The sequence below is a fragment of the Anastrepha ludens genome, chromosome 3 (assembly GCF_028408465.1).
Source record: "Anastrepha ludens isolate Willacy chromosome 3, idAnaLude1.1, whole genome shotgun sequence".
Classification (NCBI taxonomy): domain Eukaryota; kingdom Metazoa; phylum Arthropoda; class Insecta; order Diptera; family Tephritidae; genus Anastrepha; species Anastrepha ludens.
In genome coordinates this window covers 31,153,122-31,179,437 of record NC_071499.1, presented here as the reverse complement: position 1 = coordinate 31,179,437, position 26,316 = coordinate 31,153,122, and the positions used below count along the sequence as shown (strand labels likewise).

Below are 26,316 nucleotides of genomic sequence, written 5' to 3'. Positions count from 1 at the left end.
TTGACTTTAGCAAAATTTAAAAAAGGAAAAAATTAATAATTGTAAAAGTTATCGCTGTTTGTGTGGAGCCCGTTTCTCCAGAAGTCCCTTGCCGTGATCATCACAAGTCATTAGAGATTCATCTAAAATCAATCGGACAAGAAAAATTAGTTTTATTAATAGTTAATCTTGTCCCTTATCGAAACTTTTTTTTTTCAAAATTAACAATATAGCAGCCTCAGGAAATATTTTCCAGATTTTCAAGAAAAAACCGACAATTAATTGTTTAAAAAAATCGAAAAATCCTTCTATCTAGTACGAGTTTTTTATGTTTTTCAAAAGCAGTACAAATTTTATTGAAATCTACTAAGCGGTCTTTAAGTTACAGTGATCACCAATTCAAAAGACATAGCTTTGAAAAAAACGCATTTAAAGTTTTGCTATCGATTTATGTAGAGCCCGAGCGCCCTTTGTTGTTGAATAATTCGAAAAATATTTGTCGGATTCACTTAAAATTTTCACACAATATTTTTAAGAAAATGTAAACAATCCAATTTTTTTTCAATTCTTACTACACCTAACCCCTTAACAAAAATATGTTTGTAAAATATCTCAAACTCAATTCCCTTACCTAGGCTTTTCAGCCATAAAATATTTACATATATACAAATTTACATATATAAACCAACACCCAGTTTTCAATAAATTTACATATATCTAAAATGTAGTCGTATAAATTTGAAAAATAAGTTTTTTAAGAAGTTCAAATTAACTAAAGAAACCCGCTTTTATGATTTTTTTATCTTCCACAGGAATAAGTTTTGCACTTTAAATAAATCTTTGTATAAAGAATACATTCACAAATTTGAGCTTAATATAAAAAGTAATCCGAAGAATTGGCGATAATTTAAATCGGTTAAAAAGGACTCTTGTATTCCTAATACTGTTTTTTATAGGAACGAAACTGCTGGCTCTGTGAGTGATGCAGCGAATTTATTTGCTGATTTTTTTCCATTTCGTTTCCATTCGCCAAAATTTCTTGAGGAAATTGTCTTCTTCAGTTGACTTCGGTTCACTTGTTCTATCAGATGATGATGTCATTGAGAGTTTGTTAAACATTAAAAGCTCTTCGCATTCGGATGTAGACGAGCTTTCTGTAACTTTATTTAAAAATTGTCGCCCTTTGGTGCAACCTCTTAAACCACAATAATTTTTAACAAATCCTTGGCTGAAGGAATAGTTATCGATGATTGGAAGCTGACTTCAATCACTCCAATTTTCAAAAGCGTTAATAAAAGCATAAAGATATAAATATATATCATACAAATATTGCAAATTACAGGCCAAATTCCAAATTATCTGCTGTTGTAAAAGGCAAGTTATCTTTTAGCGTTAAACTTTACATTAGTCCTAGACAGCATGGTTTTGTAGTTGCCCGATCTACGTTATCTAACTTATCCGTTTTTTCTTAAGATTGCGTGGCAATCTTCCAGAATGGTTTCCAAACTGACGGGATATGCACGGATTTCTCTAAAGCCTTTGATAAAATCTCCCATACGATTTTAGTAGCTAAATTGGCATGTCTCGGTTTTCATTCAGCTTTCCTTTATTGGATTCGAAAAACTAACTGTTTTCGTGAGTTATTTTTTGAGCCTTACTTCTGGCAGCCCGCCATTTCGACTATCAGCTGTTTATCAGTCCAAGGATTGTCAATGGTGCCAGGTATTGAAACGAGTTCCTGGGCGCGCTCTCTCACAAAATGAAGGAGTTTCGCATCTTATTATCTATGATTTGAACAACTACTGATTGGTCAAGTTTGTGAATGCGTGTGAAATGAGCGTTCAGAATTCTGCTGCCAAGTCCCCAGTGACGTGAAGTTACTCAGTCAATTTCCTTTTTCACCATAGCTGAAGGCCAATCCTGGTAATCTATCGCCCTTGGCACTTGGGCACTAGTGAACGTGTCTATAAAATTTCAAAGAATTCGCCAAGGTCTTCGTTAATATTTATTCTGTTTTTGTTTCAATGAATCAAGGCATATATGAGATTTGCTCAGAAAAACGATTTCGGATATCATAATCTTTAGTATTTTTGTAGGCGCTTCATGCATTGAAGACGGATTTTCAAAAGGAGATGTAATAACGTTTAGGTGGTGGTGGTGTGATAACGCAAAAGGTGATAAAGGTTTATAGTGAAAAAACTCGTGTGTTGTTCAGCATTTTCCTGAGTTCTATAAATGTAATCTTATAATGTGATTTATGCATACCAGGAACAGTGAATCATTTAAGGTCAATCGACGCTTACTTACTTACTTAGGTGGCCATAACAACCCGTTACCGAGTTACGGCCGACCTCACTAGCTCTCTTCAGGCGCCTCTGCTCCGCGCGCGCCTCCTCCAATTCTGTACACCCAGCAAGCATAGGGTTTCTTCCACCTGGTCTTTCCACCGGAGCAATGGTCTTCCTCTGCGTCGGCTCCCTTGGACTTCGCCCTCGAACACCTTCTTTGCTGGAGCTTCTTCATCCATACGCACGACATGCCCTAGCCAACGCAGGCGTTAGATGGCGATGCGTTGAACTACGTCAATGTCGGCGTAGAGCTCATACAGCTCGTGGTTCATTCTTGAACGGTAGTCTTCGCCAACGCGCACAGGACCGAAGATCTTACGAAGAACTTTTCTCTCGAACACCCCAAGAGCGGCTGCATCGATTTGTGACACTACCCATGCCTCTGCGCCATAAAGCAACACGGGTATGATGAGCGTCTGAGCGTCTTGAAGCTCATCAATCGACGCTAGCTTTATAAAATTACGTAGATACTGCTATTTTATTTTTCATAGCTGTGAAAAGAAACTAAAAACATACATTCGTGCATGAAAAGTACACAAATATAATATTTATATGTGTGTGTAAAAGGCCAACGGCCGGACGTAGGTAGCCGGTATGCACATATCCGTTTATAGATAACTACTTATTTGATTATAACGTACGAAACTACACTTTATTTGTTTTTAGTAATTGGGCGTGTGCCCTGAGCCGAGTTCCAATGAAAATGTGAAACAGACAGAATGTTGAATAGGAGTGCCGTACACAGGTAAAGGAGTGCGAAAGAAGAGAGTAAGTTCAAGTTCAAAATTATATTTGCACACATATTTATGCATATATATGTACGTACCTACTTATGTTTGCACATCTACTGATAGATGAAATTGCGTGCATTATTTATTTATAGCTGCATACACATACATACATACATGCCTATGTGCATAGAATTTCCCATAAATGGAGAATGGTAAAAGGAGCAAGCAAAGAGTGGCGCTATAGTCTATTTTAACGTTGAATTGAATACATATTTTTGTAAGCTCAAGCAATGAGCGGAAGCAAACGCTGAATGCTAAAGCACTAAAGTTTGAGGTCTTCTACACTTCACCCACAATCCAGCTAGTACGGCCAGCCGAACGTTTATTTATTTGCATAAAATATTATAACACTGCTGCGAATGCACCACAGCACTTGAGACCAGTTTAGCCTCGAGATATTTATTTGAACGCCACCGCCATCGCAGCAGCACACTTCATAAAAAGTGAAAACTTGCAGGCAATGCGGTTGGTGCACTTTAACAAGTGCGCTGTACAAAGCCATTGCGCCTAAAAGTACGCCAAACTGCAGGTTAGAAAATAAAAATAAAATGAAGCGTACATTGTTTTGTCGTTGTTGTTGCTTGCTCACAGAATGCGGCACTTTTTCACTCACACACAAATTCACTCGCATTCAAAGCTACTATGTATAGGCAAACTACCACACGTCCATTTCAATGCTTGAGTTTTGTGCAAATTTTGTGCAAACTTTAGTGAAATTTGGCAACATCGCATTGCGCTTCTTTATATACGTGGTGCGTCTGTAGGTATGCATCGGTCTCATTTTTGCATGTGTACATATTAGTACCGGCCGGGTTGCTCAGCCTTGGGCTGGGTCACTTGACGACCGGTACGGACACTACACTGTATGCTGTGCATGCCGGGTTGGGCTGGTGTGCTGAGCGCATGCGTCAGAAATAAAATGTGCGCCGATTCAATATTTTATTTTATTTTTTTTTTGCTTTGAGAGATGTACTGTCTAAGGGTTTGCCTTCGTCCATGCGGTAATTTATAGCCGTATGATTTCCCGGCTTTCTTATTTCTGTGTACATTTGGTAAGGGAAATCGGCTCAGGAGCTATTGATTTTTTGATTGCGAACAATAAGTATGTACATAAAATACATATGTGCATAAGAGAGGTGTGTATACACATATTTACTTATTAACGTGGTCTGAATGTGTTTAGTAGAACTTATTAAAGTTGATATCTTAGGGGCGGTTGTTCAGTGCAAGTTTAATTGTGGTGAATATTTGAACTGAGTTTGAGCCTGGGAACTGGGAAGCATAATTAAACTAGCACTTGGTGCATAATCCTAGTCTAAATTAAGCCGGTTCTGTATTTGTTAAGCAGCGGTTTAAGAAAAACCAGAGTTTATTTTAATCGTAGATGAATAGGTATCTGTTTTTTATCAACAAAAAAAGTTTTTAAAAATCAGCGCGAATTTTTAGTCACTTTGAACTGACACTTTATTGTACCAAAATACAATGACAAAGTTCCATTTTCCCAAAATTCTGCGCTAAAAGTCTGAAATTTTTATACATTTTTTTTCTAATTTGCACAAAATGTAAAATTTTTATTTATATGGTTTTTGTTGCCATATGAACTATATTTTTACAAAAAAATAAACACAAAATTAAATAAAAAGCAAAAAAAAGTAGGCACACACAAGTCAAAGCTGATTTTTTTCTAAAATATTGTGCTAAACTGCCATGGTAATAAAGAAAATAAACCCAGTTCTAAATAACTTATATAGCCCCAGTTTAAGCGGTTAGAGGTAGTCAGAATTTTAAAAATAAGATTTTTTTTGTATCTTCTTAAATATAATATCTTTACAATATTTTGTGTAAATTTGAAGTGAATCCGACAAATACTTTTCGACTTATTCAACAATTAACAAAGTGCACTCGGGCGCACCGGAGTCTTCGCAAAACTTTAAATGCGTTTTTCTCAAAACTATATTATGTTTTTCGAACTGGTGATCACTGTAACTTAAAAGCCGCGTGGTAGATTTTAATAAAATTTATACTGCTTTGAAAAACCTAAAAACTCTTGCACGGTCGAAGAATTTTTTTTAAACAATTGTCAGTTTTCTTCTCGAAAATCTGAAAAATATTTCCTGAGGCCGCCATATTGTTTATTTTATAAAACAAAGCTTCGATCAGGCACAAGATTATCTATTAATAAAACAAATTTCTCTTGTCCGATTGATTTTAAATGAATCTCCTAGGACTTGTGACGATCACCGCAAGGAACTTCTGGAGAAACGGGCTCCACACAAACAGCGATAACTTTTACAATTATAATTTTTTTTTTTTTTTTTGAAATTTTGCTAAAGTCAAGTCTAAAACGGTGTATGAATGCTTTGTTTTTATTTTTGTAAAATAAAGCAATTGACTAGCAAAAACAAATTATTGAAAATCATAATTTTCTCGGGCTTCTAACTACCCTTAACTAAACCCGATTTGAACGCGTTACCGATTATGGAGATGAAACACTAATGATTGCCGAAAGAAAGTGGTCAAAAATTAAAGCGACTTATAAGAACTAAACATTAAATTTGAAAAACAGGTCTGTAGAGCTTTATTTTCTTCTTGAGGTCGAATTCTACGCAGAGCAGTAATGGCTAGATCTTCTACTTTAACCCAGCCTTATGTTATTTTCAGTCGGCTCTCCCTCTGCGAAGTGTCTAGGTCACGCGGTCCTGAGTCATCTCTTCGCTGACGTTTCTGCATCGCATGTCGTTTACAATGGTGTTTCCAGGTTTTTGGTGTTCTACCTGGCCCTCTTTGCGCTACCTCCTCGCTACCTTCACATTGCATGACCGTGCCGGCGTAGGCGATTTTCCTGGAGATTAGTGCTAATTGCAGCAACTTTATTACTACCAAGAATAAAGGTGTTTTGTCCAGCAGTTTAACGCCGCTGACCCACCTCAGCATTCGCCTTTCTGCCGCGTGCAGTTTCAGCTCTAGCTCACGTGGTACAGCCCAACGCTCGTATTCATATGTAATTGCCGGCCTGATCATAATTTTGTAGATTTCACCTTTTAATTTTTGTGGAATTTTCTTGTCACACAGGACACGGGAGGTTGCTCTGCAGCCTTGCCAACCACATTGAACTCGGTGAGCAACTTCTCGTTCAAAGGTGCCATCTTTGCTGGCATGCGAGCCCAAGCATTTAGAACTATCAACGATTTTGAGGCGGGCGTTATTTATTGTAAGAACTGGAATCTCATGAAAATGATTTTTCTAATAACGGTCGCCCCTCGGCAGGCGATGGTAAGCCTCCGAGTGTATTTCTGCCTTGAAAAAGCTTCTCATAAAAAATATCTGTCGTTCAGAGTCGGCTTGAAACTGTACGCACCTCTATTTGCGGAACAATATCAAGACGCACACCACAAACAGGAGGAGGAGCTCGACCAAACACTCAAAAAAGGTGTACGCACCAATTATATATATCTATATATAAATCTTACAAGACAACTCGTGCTTTTTTCCGAAAATGGCACTCATGACACTGGAGCTTATGAAATTTGTTGCGTGCCTGAAGTTGTGTCGATAGCCTATCGGAATCAAATTGTGTATTAGACTTAACCATTCAGCCGTTAGAGATAACTTTTGAAATATTAGGAAAGACTGGGATTTCAGTATGTATTTAAGCACTGAGTTGAGAAGTGCCAATGTATTAGAGCTATGGTATTTAGTATGAGCTCTGCAGAATATATATCCAAAGCAAATGAATATTACAGTTGCGTAAAGCTCTGAAAGCTCATAGGGCCGCTTTTTATGGAACGCTTTTTATGGAGAACTAGCTTTACAAAGGTTTCGCTTCGAACAATCAAATCAGGTGAGTCTTGGCTAAGAGAAAATATTACTCTTCAGAAAGGGTTTTTCCTAATGTGTTTAAACCTGTTTACCGGAAACTGGGAAAACTAAATTACGGACTCAGCTCCAAATTATAAATTTTAATGAATTAATAACTTTTCCCTGATAAATAAACAAAGCTTATCTTCAATTTCCTGATATCTTTCAAATATATATCGCAAGGCATTTGTGCAGCCTAAATGCAGCTTAACATTTTCAAATCTGAATGGTTGTATTCTTTCGCCTATTGTGAACGGGTAAACAGCTGTTTGGAGTTCACTACGTTAGAAATGTTAGGTTGTGTTTATTGTAAATCTGAGTGGTAAAATGGCATTAACTAATTTATTAGGGAAAAACAGTATAGCCGCTCTTATACGCAATAACAATCCTTTGTTGGTTTCTGTGCGACTGGGACATAGAATACGCGGCAAACGGCCGGGTGTCGCGAAGTCTTTAGAACAACGCTTGCAGGGTAGGTTGTCATTGTCGCGTGCCAGTTGCCCCTTCTAATCAAATGTTACGTATTAACCAAGTTAAATAAAATGTACTTTTTTCTTCCGATATATTTCAGAGGAAAATGCCAAAGATCCTGAATTAACTGCACGCGTAAACATTGGCTTTCCACATTTAAAACCCTCGCGTTCCGAACAGCTGAAGCAACGTCTGGCGCACTTGAAAGCACAACGTTCTAACGCACAAGTGGAGAAGTTGGCCCGTGCTAACAAATGTATGAATGGCAATTAAATGAAATAAAATTATTCTAATAATAAGTGAAATTTCAGTGCTTATTGATCTGGATGCAGTGCAGTCGGAATATAGGGCAACAACTGGCCAATATGATTTGCGTGTAATTGCCGACCATTATGGTATTTTTGATGACTTATTTGGTCTGGCATACTTTGTGCCGCGCATTGCGTTGAACGTGCAGGTACTATAAATAAAATTTAATTTCTTATAACGTCTATGAAAATATTTTAGAACTAATGGTTGATATTTTTAGTACCAATTGGATGATAATACGCTCAGCCCAGTTTACAATGGTAACGTTATAAAGCCAGCAGAGGCCTTTAATGCGCCCGAGGTTGTTTTTGATGGCACGATCGATCCAATAACCGGAAAGGTATGTGGATGTTTAAAGAGTTGAAAGTACAAAAGTAACATCCATAATCGATTTTCTCGTATAAAGTTTAGTTGGATTAGAACCAGTATAGGCCATTAATATGCTAAATTTTTCCGGTTTTACAGAAATCTGATGGCGAATCCTTCTGGACGCTTATTGCTACTAATCCAGATGCCCACTTCACCGACAGTTCGTCCGAATATGTGCACTGGTTTATGTAAGTTTAATCTATTAATTTGTTGAAGGCAGTGTTTTTTTTTAAAGAAAATATGTTTCTATTTTTCAGCTCAAATATTCCAAATGGCGACGTTAAACAGGGAGAAGTTATGGTAGAGTACTTACCACCTTTTCCGCCAAAAGGCGTTGGCTACCAACGCATAGTCTTTGTGCTATACAAACAAAATGGCAAACTAGATTTCAGTAAATATAAGCTGCCATCGAGCGAGAAAAATAATTTAGAAAAGCGTACCTTTAAGACACTCGATTTCTATCGTGAACAACAGGATAATATTACACCGGCAGGACTTGCCTTTTTCCAAAGTGATTGGGACAGTTCTCTTGCTAAGTTCTATCACAATGTTTTAAGTATGATTGATATATTTCAGGGTACGTATTTGAGTTAATATTAAAGTTTGGCTTTTTCGTTTTTTGTAGATATGAAGGAACCAATTTTCGAATACGACTTCCCCAAGCCATACGTTGCCGATCAGAAATTCTTCCCATTGAAGCAAGCGTTTAACTTGTATTTGGATCGTTATCGTGACCCCAAAGAAATCAATAAACAATTTTTGGAACGTAAATTAGCGAAAACACATCCATTTGAAGGTCCGGAAAAACCATTACGTTTCCCAAATGCGCATCCTATACGTGGCGTGCCGTCATGGTTAAAAACCGAAATACGCAAACATCGGCTCGGCATTGGCCGTATTAATGATTATAAATAATCGTTCATCTCTAATTGGTGCATGATAAAGAAATGATGTATCAAATTATGCGGCTTTACCAAATTAGTAGAACTATAGTAAAGAAATGCAAAATATAGGAACAAGTTATAAAATATATGCGCTGAAATCTACATTTTACGCAACATAAAACTATAGCTTTTGAATTCTCAATTACATTGGAGTTTTCGGGAGAACACTGCGGAAGGTTTGCGTCCAAAAATCAAAACTAATGCGCTGTCACAATGGGTCCGTTGCGGTTATAATAAAGAAACACCATCTATAAAAATTTGCGCGATACTAAATTGTTCTTCAATCAGTTGTCATTTTCCCTTTCTCTTACCGAATGGCAAAAGCAGAAAATTTTCAGTTTTTGCGCATTCCGGTATGGCGTACGGCACGTATGTGGCGCCTTCGACTCATTCCCAAGGCACCCGATTCTACATTACCGATATGATCCGGGTTTTTCCCGACCAAGGGCCGCCGCCCCAGTAAACTAGCCTTGTTTACTGTACCACACCCCACCCCGAATCTATCGTCACAGGAGCAATCCTACGCAGCATGTTTGCTCCAAATACTTCTCTTCAGGGCTGGTATTAAATCCAACCCTGGACCAAAAGTATTCTACTGTTGCATATGCCACCAACGGCTCCACCCGAACTCCACCTTGGTTAGGTACAATGAGTGCAACGGGTGGTGCCATCTTAAGACCTGATAAGGTCATAAAATACATAGAGAGTGGTCCACACGGTTTGTGGCCACGTGTTGCTCCCGCCATCAGGCGGCCCCTGCCTCAACGGCTTCATCGTCGAATGTGCCGGCACTTCAAACTGCCGTCACTAATCAAACATCAACGGCTGCAGCCCACCGTTGCAACACAGCTCCCTCTCTGACCCACAACACTCCTGCTCCAATCCCAGTGCGGGGATAAACCATCTCCTCTTGGTCCCCTGTACAGTCTGTCTAGTGTGTCAGACCAGGGTTCCTCGGAACCTGACATCAGTCAAGTGCAATTCTTGCAATGGCTAGTGGAGGTGCTCTGGCCTGCGCACGACCCATGACAGGGCACGCGACTTCGTTGCCCCCTGCTGCAGAGCTCTGCACCCGCAACTGTCGCTGTGACGCGGACGCCCGTCAACATCAGGCCGCAACTACGACTGCGGAACCCACAGCTCACCAGAAGTGAAAACCGATTGGTAGTAGGTTGACTTTAATGCGCATCACGATCTTTGGCATTCACTGAGGAAAGAGAAAATCGTTCCTTTTTTCTTCGGTCGTTTGCAACTGTGTCAGTGTATGTTGTAAGGAATGCCCATATTGGCTGCTTGTCCTCTGACAGACCAAAAGCCCATTATGACTGCCGTGTCTCCAGGCGTCCCGTCGTTTCATGTTTATCAATGTTGACGTTTTTTTCAGGTTGTAGATAGGCCATAACTTTCTGCTGACTTTGCATGCTGTCTGGTCTTTCCATCTACAATCCGCGTTTCGGAAGTATTTTGAAGAAATTGTATTCTTGATTGCATCCAGTGGTGTGAGTACCGATTCTGCATGGCAGAGCCCCTTCTTGCCAGTTCATCTGACTTTTCGTTTCTTTCAATGTTCCGATGGTCCAGGACCCAGGTTATGGCAATGTTATAGTGTTTACTCAAGGTGGTTAGGCTATTCCTACTTTGTTCCACCAGTTTAGAGGTTGTTGTAGTCGAATCCAGTACCTGGATTTCAGCTTGGCTATATGAAAGAATCGTCCTTAGAAGAGAAATCTTCGATTAGTAACCTATAAGCTTTCCCAATCGCCAGTACTTCCGCCTAGAAGAGACTGCAGGCATTAGGAAGCCATACAGAGTTTTCAATTTTAAGTCTATGAGAATATAGGTATAAGTATATCTGCTCTAACACTACATACCATTTAGAGCCATGTGCATAGACTGCGTTGTCGGTTCGTTCCCCCGACATTTGGTTCTACGTTACCGGAACGGCCCGAATTTACTATATATTCGGCCCTGGACAGTCACTCCAGCAGCACTTCCCGTACATGTATGGGGAATGTTTTTGCTGGTACAACAACTGCGGTGTCGAAATTGTTTAGTGAGAATTTCTGTTGTTTTGGTACTTTTGGCGCAAATATTTCACCTTTCTAAATTTTCAGATAACGGACTCCTCAGCAACCTTTATTGTACGCTAAATGCACAATAGTTACAAGTTTATTGAAGTCATTGTTATATAAATAATCCAAATACAAAGAAAATTTCTTTTTAAACTTTTCGATTTCTTTTAATGCATAAAATCCAAGCGTGTGTGGATACACCACCACAAACGTTACAACCGTTCATACAGCTCATTCTTCGGATAATCTTTGATGCTTTTTATAAATAGTTATGAATTCCTAATGATTTTATTAAAATATTAACAAAGAAATTGCTTAAAATTAGAAAACTTCAATAGGGTCCGTTTTTTAGTAAAAACTCATTTGCACAACAGACATGTTTCAGTGTATGTGTAAGGTTAAAGATTTGATACTTAAGTATGATAAGTTCATGGCTATATTAGCACTGGTAAAAAAACAGGGACCGTAACGATTGTAAGTAACGTTGAAGAAGTAAAATTTCATCCTTAAGTGCTAATTTTTGCTTTACGCTCAACTGAAAATACATATTTAATAGTATTTATTATTTGTTCGAAATATAGTACGACTTAAATGATGAGTTTTATGTTTCTTTCATTAAATAAAGCTAACTTATATACCTATCACTTGGGTAATCGATTCAATTAAATAGGGATGCCGGTGGTAGCGTAGCTACCCTTCTGTTTCAGACATTTTTACAAATATTACTTAATTCTTAAGGGGTTATATACAATTAGAATTTTTAAAAAATCGATTTTTGTTAATTCTATTTTCTTAATGTACATATATTTGAGAATACACACATAACATTTAATATCGCTCCGGTGAATATTTTCGAAGTTACACGTAAATTTGAAAAGACGTTTCAGGCATAGACTCAGTGCTTTTCAAGCTTTAAACGCGTTTTTCTCAAAATGGTGTTTTTAAAGTCGGTGATCAACATTACTCCAAAACGGCTAAACTAACACGAGCTTCTTAAATATATTTTTTAGTAATTAATCGAAGATTTTTTCTCACCGATAAATATTTTTTTATAAACAATTTCGCTCAAAAATCTATTTTTTGTTCAGAAACCGCCATTTTATTTATTGCTTCGATTAATTACTAGATTTAACATTACTTTAACGAAATCTGTTTGGTTTTTTTAATTTCAGAGGATCCAGTTCAGAGATATAGTGGTCGCGCAAAACGTCTTTTTTGAGAGGAGCTCCCGGAGATCAGCTGTAGCTCCCTTCCAAATAAATATTTTTACAAATATTAAGTCTTAAAATACAGTTTAAAGATAACATATTATGTGTACAAATTTTTAGATCAATAAATTTAAAAGTTTTCTCAGAAAAAATTCTGGAAAATTCGTTTTTTTTGGCCTTCTAACTGTATATAACCCCTTAAGCCTTACTTGGGCCGTGCTTAAGTTTACTATGTGGCATAAGTTATATTTTTTGATTGGAAAATAAAGCTCATATGATAAAATAATTATATTGCAAAGAAATAGTAAAATTTATTGAATAGGAAAATAAATGAAAAAATTAAAATTAAAATTGCTAATAATAGTTTTATAGCACATTTTAATGAATCTTTAAACAAAGAACATATCATGTGTATATTTTCGACCCTTCCTTCAGCCTGATTGCTTGTATACAAATTTCTTTCTATAACTTTTATTTACGGTCCCTGTAAAAACAAATACATATTGTATGTATGTATACTCGTTAACAAATATTTGGCACAATCGTTAATTGTAATAAATTCTTGTTTGTATTAAAGACAATAAATAGCGTTTATATAAAGACACATTTCGAAAAAAAAGTAATTAAGTAGTTTACGCATTTTTAGCAGTAAACCATTTTGTTTTTCCCAATAAACAAACTTTAAAACTAAAGTTAAAAAAATATTCATGCGATTTCTGATGCAGACTGTTTTGCCCGTAGTCAAAACAAAAAAAAAAAACGAAAAAAACAGAAAAAAAGTGGGAGTCGTGGACCTTAAGCTTCATATTGCCTCGAATTGATCATCTTGGGCCTTTGGTAAGTATTTTATGATTTAGTAAATGCATTTTTCAACTTTAAAGCTTTTAAAATTTTTGCGCTGCACAGCTAAATCTAATCTAATAAAATTGAAAGGTGACTTTGTTTATAAATTTCGCAATCTATATTATTTTCCCAACTATATTCCATCCCCTTTCGAGTAGTCCCCACCGACAAAATATACCTACTTTGAAATGCTAATAGTTTTGAAGGTTATGAAGTACTTAAGAACTGCTTTGCATGAGAAAAATATCTCGTTAAAAAAAAAAGAGAAAACATAAATTGAGAAGATTAATTAATTTAATAAAAGTATTTATCTAAATATGTAAGCCCTTATCAATCGATGTAAGATGTTCGCAGGAATATTATTCTGGAACAAAACTCTCATTAATGCCATTACTGGTTTAAGAGGTAAAATGGCGTTTTTTTATTACCCACTCTTATAGGATATCCTTTACTTTGGAAGTATACAATATAAGTATAATAAGCGTATGCCAAGCTGTATACACGCAAGAGACTACTTCTACAAGGTGAAGTCCAAAATAAACAAGACTGAGCTAAAATAGAAACGATAGGAATTTTGTTCTGATAGCTTCTAGTTTATTTATTCAAAATAGTCCGCTCTGTTTTACGCGATCTAAAAGCTTTTCGAGAGAGTGTTTCAGGTCGTTAACCGGAATGTCCTTCAGGAGGTACAAGCGCTTTGTATAGGATCTACAGACGCAAAAAGTTTTCCTTTCATGGACAAATACAATTTCCCAAATAGGAAAATGGCTGAATGCTATTTGAATGATGGTTAAAATACGATTTCTAGTCAAAAAATCAGTCACAAGAGTGGACCAATTAGATGTTGCATTATCATGCAATAAGCGCCAGCTTCCTCCTTCGCGGTATTCAGGGCGTATATATGCGATGAAACAAACACTTCAAAACGCCAAGTTTGGCCCGTTGGCACGAACTCCTTCTGAACAATTCCCTTGGAATCGTAAAAACAAATGAGCATCGACTTGATTTTTGACTTCTCCAAACGTGATGTTTTGGGTGGTGGCTCATCTGGGGCCTTCCATTCGGCACTTTTACGCTTAGTTTGAGGTTCATGTTGGCAACACCACGTTTCATCACCAGTTACAATGTTGTAAAGGAAGTTCTCGTCTTTTCTCGCCTCTTTAGTGAGGTATTTTGAATGTTGAATTCTGAGCAATTTTTGGTCCTCAGATAACTTGTGCGGAATGAAATGTGCACAGACCTTTCGTAAGCCCAAATGATCAGTTAAAATACGATGAATCGATGTTTTGGAGATATTCAACTCCGATTCCATGAATTTCAACGATGATTTCGGTTCATTTTTGACAAATTTACGAACAATTTCGATGGAGTTTTGATTACTTGGTGATTACTGATTTCGGGCGACCCGTATGTTTATGTCATTTACTATATGTCCTCACAACCATCTCTGAAACGTGTAAGCCACTCATGAACTCTGGCACGAGATAGCCAATCATCGCCATAAACTTTTTTCACCAATTCAAATGTTTCAGTAAACGTTTTACCGATTTTAAAACAAAATTTGATATTAGCCCTTTAATCGAAACTCATTTTGGTACCGATGACACAAACATACTGAAACTTTAGACGCAATAACTTCGCTTCCACTGAACCGAATGGCACTAAGCTTTCACTGGAAGTCAGCTAGGGATGTATCTTTCAACGCACTAACTCATTAAAAAGATGGCGCCATCAAAAACATTTTTATGACGCCAGTATTGTTTATTTTGGACCTCACCTTGTTTTTCGAGAATACTTGAAGCTTTTTTTGGGTAATTAGAATGATAAACCAAAAGTTATAAGTAGCACTTTTCTCTATACCTCTAATTACTGGCTGATGTAGTTTTCAGAAATAGTAGCCTGATTGACTATAGAGATAGATTTTAAAACCTAGAATTTTCGCAATTGCAAGTATTTTTTAAGACAAAATGCTTATTGCAGATGTGCGATTTTTGGGCAAATGAATTAAATGTCACTGCACTGCTTACTTCATCTGCTCTTATTTTGTGCTAAAGTGAGATTATTTTCACAAGTGTAGGTGTAAGGTCCATATGTAGAACAACATCAAGACGCACACCACAACTGGGAGGAGGAGCTCGACCAAACACCTTCCACAACTGTACGCGCCAATTATTTATTTTTTATTTTTAGGTTAGAGCACTCACAATTGGTGATATTTGTTGCATCAATTTTAGCATCTACTTAGTTTGTGACATTTTGCCACATGCCGATTTAATTGTTCATTTCTTTGCGTTGTAAAGGCTAATAACTTCATAATTTTAGCCGGAAATACCAAATAAGATGTACACATAATCCCTTTGATATGCTTCTAAAATCAGAATATGGAAATTCTAGAAGCGAACTGTGAGCACTCAAACTCTGTAAGTCATTCCTATTGTTACATTTTTTTTTAACTATTAATATAATCAGTTAATTTTAATTTTATACTTGAGGTTCTGTTTTTGGTTTTATCCATTTTCCAACTAACTTATGAGGTTAATAAAGGTTCCTACTTAAAAATTTTCATTCCATTACTTATTGTGATATATGTAATTACTTTCTACTGCCTATTTGAATGGCTTAAGTCTTGCCGCTTGTTTTTTGCTTTATCTTGCACATATTCCTCGCTTTTAAGTCTCTACCTTGCGATAGGAACCTGCTGGTGGCCGGTACATAGCCGGCAGTGAGAGCATCTGTGGCAGATTGAACGCGTACTTACGCTTATCGATATTCTTAAATACATTATCCATGCGGGTACCCTCGCTACAAATAGAAAATACGGAAAATATTTAAACAAAAAAGAGTTACTCAAGTGACCATTTAAGTCCATCATCCTACCTCCGCATTGTGCTTAGCACGTGTGGTACGCTTTTGGCAGGCAGATGAAATTCTTGCACCAGCACGCGACATTGCTCCAATGTTACCGACATACCCGTACGGTCTTTGGCACTTTTACATGAGGTAAAACGCAAACCCGACATCAGACGACACGCATCCTCGGCCAAGTGTAAAATTTTCACATTTTTCGATACATTAGAACGCAGCTGCTCCTCCATGAGTCTGAGTATATTGGCAAGCGCTTGTGTTGCTGGCGGATGTGGTTCCTGCTTGCTGGGCGTATCTGGTGTAACTAGTTGCAGTTTACGATATCGACTGTAATACTGTTTCAGACGCACAAAGTTATCCCAATTGGAACGATGTTGCTCGCGTGTTTGCCCCAACGTCTCGGCGAGTGTTGCCTTCTCGTTAATGCCGATATTGAAGAAAACCGGAGTAAGCTTGAAAGTAAGCGTCTCCTGCGTTGGCATAATGGCATACACGTGTTCCGGAACCGGCAGCAAGACGTTTAGTGATTGTCGTGAACCGACAACACGTGGCAGAGGCACTAGTGTGCGTTCATCGCTGCTGTAGGTGAAGAGAGAGAAATAGAAGAAATGCATTAGTTAATCGTATTTAGAGCGCTACTTTCTTGAAAATCAATTACTTTTGTGTGCTACTTCGCGTAAGCGTGAAATTCACCGCTGAAAGATCTTCGATGGCGATGCACATATCACCCCACATATCCGTCTCGTTGCCATACAGCGACAGCAATCCTTCAAAGTATGCTAATGGTCCTAAATCCCTGAGAATCTTTATAAAGTTTTCGGTTATTTCACTGCCCCACAGTTTGGCCATCAGTGCGCTAATTAGTGCTGTTAACTGTAGAAATGTAAAAGTACAAAAATTCCATAAATATATTTAAGAGTATGAGTGTCTTTTGCAGCGAACTACTCACAGCTTGTGAAAAGCACACATCCCGTCGATACATGATTTCTAAATTGATGCTGTTGCGCTTCATGTCCTGTTGTAGGCGCTGCACAGAGTGCATCAGGCGCGCCGTTTTCAGCAGACCGTCCATAGCATGGCGTAGTTTGCGCATTGAGGGGCGCAGCTCGGAAGCCCAGTCAGTCGTAAGCGATAAGTCGAGACCTGAAATAGAAGAAATCATGTAAAAAAACTTGTCATAGTACCTCCTTGTCATAGTTGTCTCCTTAAATCTATATGAATTTACCTTATTGCAAAACGTTAGATAAGTTGTGGGCTTTAAATACTAATACTAAACACTAATAAAACAACCCACAATAAAATAACTAAAATAAAATAAAGTAAATAAGGAAATGTTCCTTGGAATTTATAATACCAAATATACGATGAAGTAAACTGAAATGAGTTAAAAAATTAAACTAGAACACAACAATGTCAGTTTCTGCTGGAATCCGGCCATAGCAATAGTGAGGGGAATGAAATACCGTTTCCACGACAGTCGGTCCTACGTTACCGAAACGACCCGGATTTATATCCGGCCAAGGACTGTCCCTCCAGCAGCATTCCCCATATGTAAGTATGGGTAATGTTTATGCTGATACAACAACAACAACAACAGCCAGATAAAAGGTCCAGGCCCGGCTGAGATATGCAAACCACCAAGGTAAAAAACTTATTGTACCCCGTAGAATTATCGAATCTCTACACTTTTCACAAACCAATCCAACCATTTTTTTCTTTTATCTATTTGAGATACTTCGCAAAAATAATGTTTTACAGATTTTAAGACTTGATTTCACATCGGACGCATTAAGATTGAATAAACTTCTTTGAGTCATCTTTGTGATCTTCTTTTTGATTGGCGTCTTAACCGCCAAAACGATTTTGGCCGCGTTTAAGATAAGTTTTTGGCTTCCTTTTCCTCCACTACCATCAGCAGGTACCGCATCCATTCGGACAGCTTGATTTAGTCAGCGGAGCCACTGGATATTCATTCGCTGCAATATGTCTATATCGCCATCAGAGTGTGGAGTTCTCATCTGAGGCGTTCCTTGTGTTTTCATTGAAAAGGATTTTTACGTGGGGATCTCAATCTCAGCGTATAATCATGGGTTATTTCGCCTTTTCACATTGCCTCGATTCCAAACGGGTGTTCGGAAGCAACCTAGAATATACTTTGGATAAGCGCGGAAGCTGTGAGTTACTGAAACTGTATGCAAAAGGATCGTCCTGGTCACTCCTAGGTGAATGGCGAATGGAGACTCCACCTTCCAGCTCATTCTACGATCGTCTGCGATATTCGCCGTCGCCAACGTGCAAAGATCCAAAAATCTTACGCAAGAATTGGAACCGAATCTGGATCTGAACACCTATGTGGCGTAATACCGTTATTGAGATTTTTTATGGTTTCATCACTGGGTGTCGCTATTATAAAAAAAGTTTCCATGCCGCACAAGCATACTAGCTACAGTATACACAGTACAGCCCGGTTCATGCTGCCTAAACAATGCTTTATTTATATACAGCCGAGATCTGTACCACAGCAGCATTCCCTAGTAGAATGGGTAATGTTTTACAATAATTGCTACACAGGGCGCGAAATTCGGTATGGATCTGCTAAATAACTGAAATATATTTGAGTCGGTCTTTGTAATGAAAGAACTCAAGAATAAAAATGAGAATATAGGTATTCCTCACCGTCCGTGAATTTGTTGCCTTTTTTGGGCGCCAGGATTGTTTCCATATCTGCTGTCGACTGATGTGTTTGCGCATTAACATCTTGCGTTAAATCCAAATTAAGACCATTGCCGTTGTCATTCGTCTGCCCTTCATCTGCGACCGTATCAGTTTCTAGGGTTTCGGCAACTTTATTTTGGCTAGCCACAAGATCCGGAGGCACAGGCGAATGCGTGAATCCTGCGCGCTTCATATTGGTTTTTGGATGGCGCAGACGTATTGCTGGGCTACCACAACGGCCACAGAGAAACTTTATTTTGCTCACCAAACACATTACGCTCGCCTCGATGTTCAATTGCGTAAGATCGAGCGGCTCTGGTTCCTCGGTCGGCCGATAGTAGTTTGCCGAAGGAGAAGAACTCATAATTTTTGTATCGAGGAAACTACCATGGTGGTGTATTGTGGTAGAATTATGATCTACATCCGATTCCGGATCCATGTGCGTATAGAAGTTCGGATTACTCTCACCCGGAGTAAACGCATGCGAAGTGGGCATGTTGCCTACGAAGGCAGGTTGCGCAACATCAACATCATCTAGGTCAATCAATTGAAGCGTTGAGCCTGCACAACGATTGCTGACATTCTCGCCATCAGCAACACTAAAGTGCCCGTCGTTAAATGCCATGTCAGATATGGTATCATTTAAGTGTACGGGTAGGGATTGGAATGTAGCTTCCATCTCAGAATCATTTTCAGCTGCAGCTACAGTGTTGGCAATGACAGCACGATTACGTAGTTGTTCGTTGTATGTTTTTACAGTGCGATGAAGCGCATGTATGGCGTTTATGTCCATTGTTGAGGGTGACGGACGCAGGCAGAGGCTATTGGAACGAACCAATGGACGGCCTGTACAACCAGCAAAGCCCGTAGATGTTTTTGTGCGAGGCCAGAGATCAGGGGGCGCCACAATGGGTGTGGCAAAATCTTCCAGCTCTGGTGATTTCAAATCCAAAGCGCAGAGTTGTTGCGTGATTTTGCGAAACGGTGACATTGGCTGCGGAAGTGATTATTCGATTTATTAGTTAAGTACTTAATTTAAAATATTCATAGAATACGATTTACCATCAACACATTATCTGGTTCGTCAATGATGCGATGTTGCTCCACAAATGCGAAAGCCTCTTCGACCAGGTTGGGTTCCCAAATATTCAACAGCGTTTTGGTTTTTGTGATCATTTCATTACATAAAGGCATCATACCTTTCGGGTTTTTACTTTTTGCGAGTAAAAGCAATTGGGACATTATTTCGACGATCTCTTTGCGTAGCTGCTTAATGGCCTGTACGGCGTCATTGGCGGCTTGCACTTTGCATGCGTTGCCCTGTTCAAATTTCGATGGCGAATCTTTGGTTTCTTGCAGAAGTCTGAAAAATTCCATTAAAAAAAAGTTGCTGAATGCATAATAAAACTTTTTTCCCTGCAGTAGAGTTCGTAACTACGATATTTCTATTTAAAAAAAGTGATATTCCGCAAAAAATGCGACAAAAAATATGCAAACTTAATTTTAAGCTAAGAATAATTGAATAAATTTAAAATACTTTTTCAAGCATAAATTTCGAATAAAATTACTTTATAAGGCCTCCAGTGCGTCCATTGGTTGCATGGCGAGTAAACGCACCAACTGTTATAATGTCTAGCACACCAGACCGATTCAGCGTATCATTCTGTGCCCACATTCGTTGCAAGTGCAAATTGACTGGAACAAACTCGAGCGACTCATCAGTCTTTACGGAGGAACGTTTGAAGTGCGGACCTACGAAATAAAGAAATATTTAATACAATGAGGATAAGCGAAAAATGAGCTACACATGTTATAAAGAGGATTATCATAGAGTAAACCAGCTCCAGAACAGTAATTTCCACAAACTTTAACCCTTAACTACAGTTAAGCATAGCCTCGAAATCATAGCTGTCAACAGTGACGTGGGTGCCGATACGCGAGTGCGCCGACTGTTTGCTTGAAGACAGGAGATACTTTGTTATGTCTTCGTTCACCACCAGACCCATTCGCTTTACTTTTTTATCCAGTTTGGTTGTTAAGGCCGATGATGTGAATATCATCGGCATACGCCAACAATTGTATGCTCTTATAAAATTAAGTTCTGTGCCTCGTACGATCCTTTCCAACATCATGTCACGCGTTGCGCCCAATCGCAGCGTGGCTCTATAGGCAGCATCTTTTCTTTCTGCGGCATTCCATGATATTCCTCGCGGAACCAATTTTTTTTCGGAAACCGATTTCTTCTTCGGCAGCGGTTTTGATATTAGTATTCAAAAAATGTTACAAACATTTTTAATGTTATTTTTTGAAAAAAAAAACCAAAAATCTTAAAGATTTATTTGGACAAAGTTCGGTATTTTTAGCCGAAGCTGAACCAAACTGAACTGAAATTTTGTGGCCGAAGCTGAAGATCGGGAACTAGCGACTACTACTTTTTACTTTACTTTTAGCACAAATACATCTGTTGTCCGAAACCTCATATGTAAACAAAAATCAGCTATTTAATTGAACTCAATTGCACTGCAACTCAGTCTGAAAGTGCCTCAAATATAGCCATGATCGCTCCGTTTATCTAAAGCCATATTTTTCAGGATGGTGTACACGATTATTAGGAATTTATGAATTTATTATTTTTTAAATATTTCAAAAGCTTGTCAATGTGCTACATTTTAAGGGCAAAAAACATTGTTTTCTATAAGACCGTATTTTTACAAATCAAAAATTTTGTTTAAGAAGCATTTCAACCTTTGAAGCACATAGTGACCATCAATAAACAGTAAATAAGCTTTCGGGTTAATTCACATATTTTGAATTATTTTCTTAAATATCTAACATTAGCCTACCTTCCTCCTTTGTAATTTGCTGCAGATTTTGTTTCGCTTGCGAATAGTCTTTCAGTAATTTAAGATGTTTATCAAGTAAGTCCATTTGACGCCGTCGCCACTCGCCACCTAACTCGCCCATTCCAGAGATTTCTTGTAATAACTCCTTTTCACGCAGTATCCATATAGAGCTTTAAATATCGAAACAAAACCAAATATGAAATATATGTACACTGGCCCAAAGTTATAATCGAACAGTATGAATTTCTAAAATTATAACATATTAATAAAATAACTAAAGTATATTTAACTATTGTAATATAATTTATAATTTACAAAGTAACATTTATGCACATTTAGTAATGACACAAGAACTGTAAATAGTTGTAATAAGTAGTATAATGCTCGACTTTTAAAAAATATATGCTTTCAGCTCCGAAGTAATAATGGAACACAGGGTCAGAGCTGTCATACAACAAAAAGGACACCCAACTAAATATTATCATCATCAAAAATGGAATTTTTTATGCATTTATTTTGTGTTCTGTGATAACTTTGACTCTGTTGTAAAAATATTATTATTATTTTTTTTTTTTGTTCTTTACGCAACATACGTAGCTCAAAGTGCAATCATCAGGTTAAAGGAGGTTGGTCTCTGGAGGCAATCTTACAAGGTGCATGGTACTATTTTCGGGCAGTTAACACCGTATTTCTCCGAACTTCGAACACATCTCTCTCTATACGCAACCTAGAATTTGAGGGTTGTGCTAGGGCAATCTTTCCAAATAGGCAGGATTGGATGGAGGAGAAAATCTTCACCGAAGCTTACACCTCTGTCTTCACTGACGGTTCGAAAATGGAGTCGAGAGTTGGAGCAGGGTTTTCTCTGTATCAGCCAATTTATCCATCTTCTTTAAACTGCCAAATACTGCTAGTGTTTTTCAAGGAGAAGTCTTTGCGATCCTGCAGGCATGCAAAATGCTTAGAACGAAACGAATGCAGAACGAAACTAGTAAACTCCTGTAAGAAGGAGATCAAATCTCTTGGGTGTGCAGGTGGCATTTCTCCAACCTGGCTTCCAGGACATAGGAACATAGAGGGAAATGAAATTGATGATGAATTTGCCAGGATGGGAACTAAATTGGCTTCAGAGACCTCCTACCCGGTCATCGGCATCCCCCTGACACTTGTAAAAGGGGAGCTGCAAAAATTATTTCTCAGGAAAACGCAGAAAAGATGGAGCTCCATTTCTTTATGTGCTATTTCGAAAACTCTTTGGCCCCCCTTTGGACTCCTCATCGTTCAATTTCCAAACTCGTAGCTGTGTTTACCGGTAACTGGACGATCGGTACACACGCGGAAAAGCTAGGGTTACCATTTAATCCCTATTGCAGAAGCTGTGGGGACCTTTCAGAGAACTGAGAGACTGTAGAGCATTTCCTCTGTAAATGTCTGGGTTTGGCAGCTAGACGACTAAGGTCACGGGGCGCTCCTTTCTTCGACAGCTTGGGGCAGTGCGCCAACCAATATCCCATCAATGTTCTCCATTATATTAACAGCTCTGGCTGGTTGTAGATATCTGCCAATTGGAGGTTTCATAATGGTATCAAAACGGCACTTTAGGGCTACTTGGGGAGTGCCAGTGTGGTACTTCAACCATTTCACCTACCTATTCAACATAAATCTTATTTAAGTTTTTTGTTTGTAAATAATTAATGTGCATCAAATATATTTCTTAAAATAAATATCTTGGTTAATAAAAATTATTATTATTTATATATATATTAATGAGGAATTATATGATTTGATGCTGTTCCATTATAACTTTGAGCCACTGTGTATACCAATTTTGAATTTTCGATTTGAAAACAATAGCCATTCAATATTTCTGAAAGAGAATATACGACCGCGTGACTAGTTAATGGGTGAAATGGAATCTTAACACATTGACGCCCGGAAACGAGATTTCTGTGATTGGGGTGATTCGAATGGTGATATAGAAGAATGTTCAGATAGCGACATATTTTCTTTTAGAAAAAGGTGTATACGTATTCCATCTTATTAAGACAGCGATTCCTATATAAACCAAAACATTGGTAACATAAATGAAAATGAGAATAATTTTGTGTAGAATGAAGTTGATGCACCGGCGCAACTAGAAACATTTGAGGGCACACCAGGAATGGTTAAAAAAACTTGGAAATTTGGAAAACATTACTGACATAATTAACTTTTCCTTTAATGAAGATTTTTTTGCAAATTTGTACCGTGAAACAAATAGTTAGTATCATCTACAATAACATAGGTAAACAATTGAAAAAAACACATTGAAGTGGGTTGATGGTATTATTCCTGAATTGAAGCGATTTCTTGGTATTACAATTTTAATAGGTCAGGGAAAAAAGCTACATTACGTAGTTATTGGTCAACAGATTAATTGAAGCCCCGATATTTGGAAAAATGCATATATATATTAGTATATATATTAATTTAAAAAAAATTATCGAAGTTTTATTGCACCTCTCCCAAAATAATTTTCAGGTCTAAAATCATTGGTCTTATAGTAAATTTCAACAAAACCTTCACGGGCGGCAAAGTGTTAAGAATAAAATGTTACTGACATCATTAAGGAAGTTTACTTGAGAAGTTAACCTTCAATCAGTGAGTCAAAGTTGCAAATATACTGCATTTCTTTGAAAAAAAAAAAAATAATAATAATTAATGGTATGTTCACAATAAATAAATACAAACTACAGCCTCAGATGTGCTCATTCATTATTGACTTTGCATTTGATTTGTACATTTTTTTCGCTATAACCATCACGATGAGTTTTAGATATACGCACATTTTTTTCGTTTGACAAACTATGAGAAATTTTTTCACTTACAGCAATTGCTGAGGTATTGAGAAGCTGTATTTGCTCTCAAGCAGCGTTTCATGAACACTAATGTCGCCTCCCATGCTCGAGTGTAAACGATATGTGTGAATCTGCAAGGCAAGTTACAATTGAAAAAAAACTTTAAAACATATATACTAGGTTGTTCAATAAGTTTTACGGTTCGATAAGAAAAACACAATTTTATTCTCTGAAATACACTTTATCTTTCAATATAACATAGTCTCTCTGAACATCAATACACTTGTTCGAACGAGTTTCCAATTTATGAATTCCATCCCTGAAGTGAGAAACTGTAAGGGCTGCGAAATACCGTGGAGGCGTTATGATGAAAAACGCTTTCCACACATGAATTTTTGTAGGTCTGGAAACAGATAGACGTCGCTAGGGGCCAAATGTAGTGAATACGGTGGATACTCCAACAATTTGAACTTAAATTCATGGATTTTAGCCATTTTCAAAATGGTCTTGTGTGCATTGTCCTGATGGAAAATAATTTTTTTTCCTTTGCAAACTAGGTATTTTTTCACGAATTTTTCCTTCAACTTGTCTATGCGGTTACAATAATATTCAGAATTTATTGTTTTACCAGTTTGCAAGTGATTCTCTGCCTTTCGCATCTCAAAAAACTGATACTAACACCTTTTTGGCCGATTTCTGGATACGGACTCGTTTCGGTCACAGTTCACACTATTCTTTAACCTCTTGTTTTGATTTAGGGTCATGGAGATATACCCAAGTCTCATCCATCATCCGTGATCAATCGATGCACAAAATCCACTCTATCCTTTCGAAAACGCTCTAAATGTTGCTGAAAAAGTCACATTCGAATGTGTTTTTGTTTCATTGTGTGCACACAGCTTTCTGAAACCTAATACTTCAGTCAAAACATTGTTTACACTACCCAATGAGATGCCTAGGGCTACTACTAAAACTCTTTTAGTCACTCGACGATTTTTCAATACGATATCCAGTATCTTTTCTAGATTTCTGGTGTTATTGCTGATTTTTAACGGTCTTGACGTGGATTGTCTTCAAGGCTTGCACGAAAACATTTAAATTCAGCAACCCATCTTTCTACTGTGCACGGTGTACGATACTTGATTGTTTCCATTGTAGAAAGTACTGTGACACATCGATACTAAATCGCTTGTAAAGAAAAATGAATTGAGAGATTGAAATGAAACTTCACATACGTGCATATAAAGAAGGTACCAACATAACAAAAAAACATTAGGCTAGTAGCAACACCCTCTCTTTTTTTTCCTTGTTCACTCCACTCGGGAGCATAGGGCCTCGACAAGACTGGCAGGGTAGCTGATTAGCCTGCCGCTACCAGTTCTAAATAGTGGGAATGCTCACCTGTCGTTGCTTAGGAACAACGCTTTCTTCTGATGCAATGTGTGTTTTTGTTTGTTTTAACAGCCACAATGCAAATAATGCGCTGACTATTGTGCGGGAGTAAGGATGCAAAGTATAAGTTTTTGGGTTTTGGGAGTGATATTTTTTTTTTTTTTGGAAATAGGGAAAGTAGGTAAATTTGGAAAAGTACGAGGACCGTGCTTTACGTGGGATTCGAACCCACAACCTCTGGGATGGCAGGCTAGTGCACTTACGCTAAACTACCGAGGCCGACATCCTCTCTTATCGAACCGCAGAACTTATTGAACAACCTAGTACATGCAGACATTATAAAATACATTTTTAAGCTCAGACAACTCACCAATGGATTTGCGAATACTGCTTGCAAAAGTCCTTGAAAAGGTACAAATAACTTAACGCCTAGTTTGGGAGGTAAAGACTGTGAGCGTCGATGGCCTAAAGA

The 26,316-nt window shown here is 37.8% G+C and overlaps 2 protein-coding genes across 3 annotated transcripts in view; one reads left to right on the top strand and one right to left on the bottom strand.

Annotated features, from left to right (window-relative positions):
• Positions 1–7,237: 7,237 nt before the first annotated feature.
• LOC128856336 (39S ribosomal protein L38, mitochondrial) lies at positions 7,238–9,195 on the top strand. The gene is made up of 7 exons (XM_054091634.1): positions 7,238–7,448; positions 7,548–7,703; positions 7,759–7,904; positions 7,977–8,096; positions 8,222–8,313; positions 8,383–8,681; positions 8,751–9,195. The coding sequence occupies exons 1-7, from the start codon at positions 7,304–7,306 to the stop codon at positions 9,038–9,040; spliced, it is 1,248 nt and encodes a 415-aa protein (XP_053947609.1). The 5' UTR covers positions 7,238–7,303; the 3' UTR covers positions 9,041–9,195.
• Positions 9,196–14,205: 5,010 nt separating this feature from the next.
• LOC128857309 (inositol polyphosphate-4-phosphatase type I A) overlaps positions 14,206–26,316 on the bottom strand; it is a 28,569-nt gene continuing 16,458 nt past the window's right edge. Inside the window, exons 7-16 of one of the 2 annotated variants that reach the window (XM_054093016.1) lie at positions 26,215–26,309; positions 24,483–24,583; positions 21,616–21,785; positions 20,341–20,524; positions 19,835–20,135; positions 18,734–19,766; positions 17,007–17,200; positions 16,716–16,930; positions 16,070–16,636; positions 14,206–15,994 (exon numbers count right to left, since the gene is read on the bottom strand). In XM_054093016.1, coding sequence (XP_053948991.1) covers positions 15,862–15,994; positions 16,070–16,636; positions 16,716–16,930; positions 17,007–17,200; positions 18,734–19,766; positions 19,835–20,135; positions 20,341–20,524; positions 21,616–21,785; positions 24,483–24,583; positions 26,215–26,309 — 2,993 coding nt within the window. In that variant the 3' untranslated portion in view covers positions 14,206–15,861. The remainder of the gene's footprint in view (positions 15,995–16,069; positions 16,637–16,715; positions 16,931–17,006; positions 17,201–18,733; positions 19,767–19,834; positions 20,136–20,340; positions 20,525–21,615; positions 21,786–24,482; positions 24,584–26,214; positions 26,310–26,316) is intronic. The other variant, XM_054093017.1, reaches the window with a different exon arrangement.

Excerpts from the sequence above, each read along its gene's own strand:
- LOC128856336 (XM_054091634.1), top strand. The coding sequence starts at position 7,304 with ATGGCATTAACTAATTTATTAGGGAAAAACAGTATAGCCGCTCTTATA. Across the intron at positions 8,314-8,382 it reads GAATATGTGCACTGGTTTAT|CTCAAATATTCCAAATGGCG; the intron begins GTAAGTTTAATC and ends TCTATTTTTCAG. Across the intron at positions 8,682-8,750 it reads GTTCTATCACAATGTTTTAA|ATATGAAGGAACCAATTTTC; the intron begins GTATGATTGATA and ends CGTTTTTTGTAG.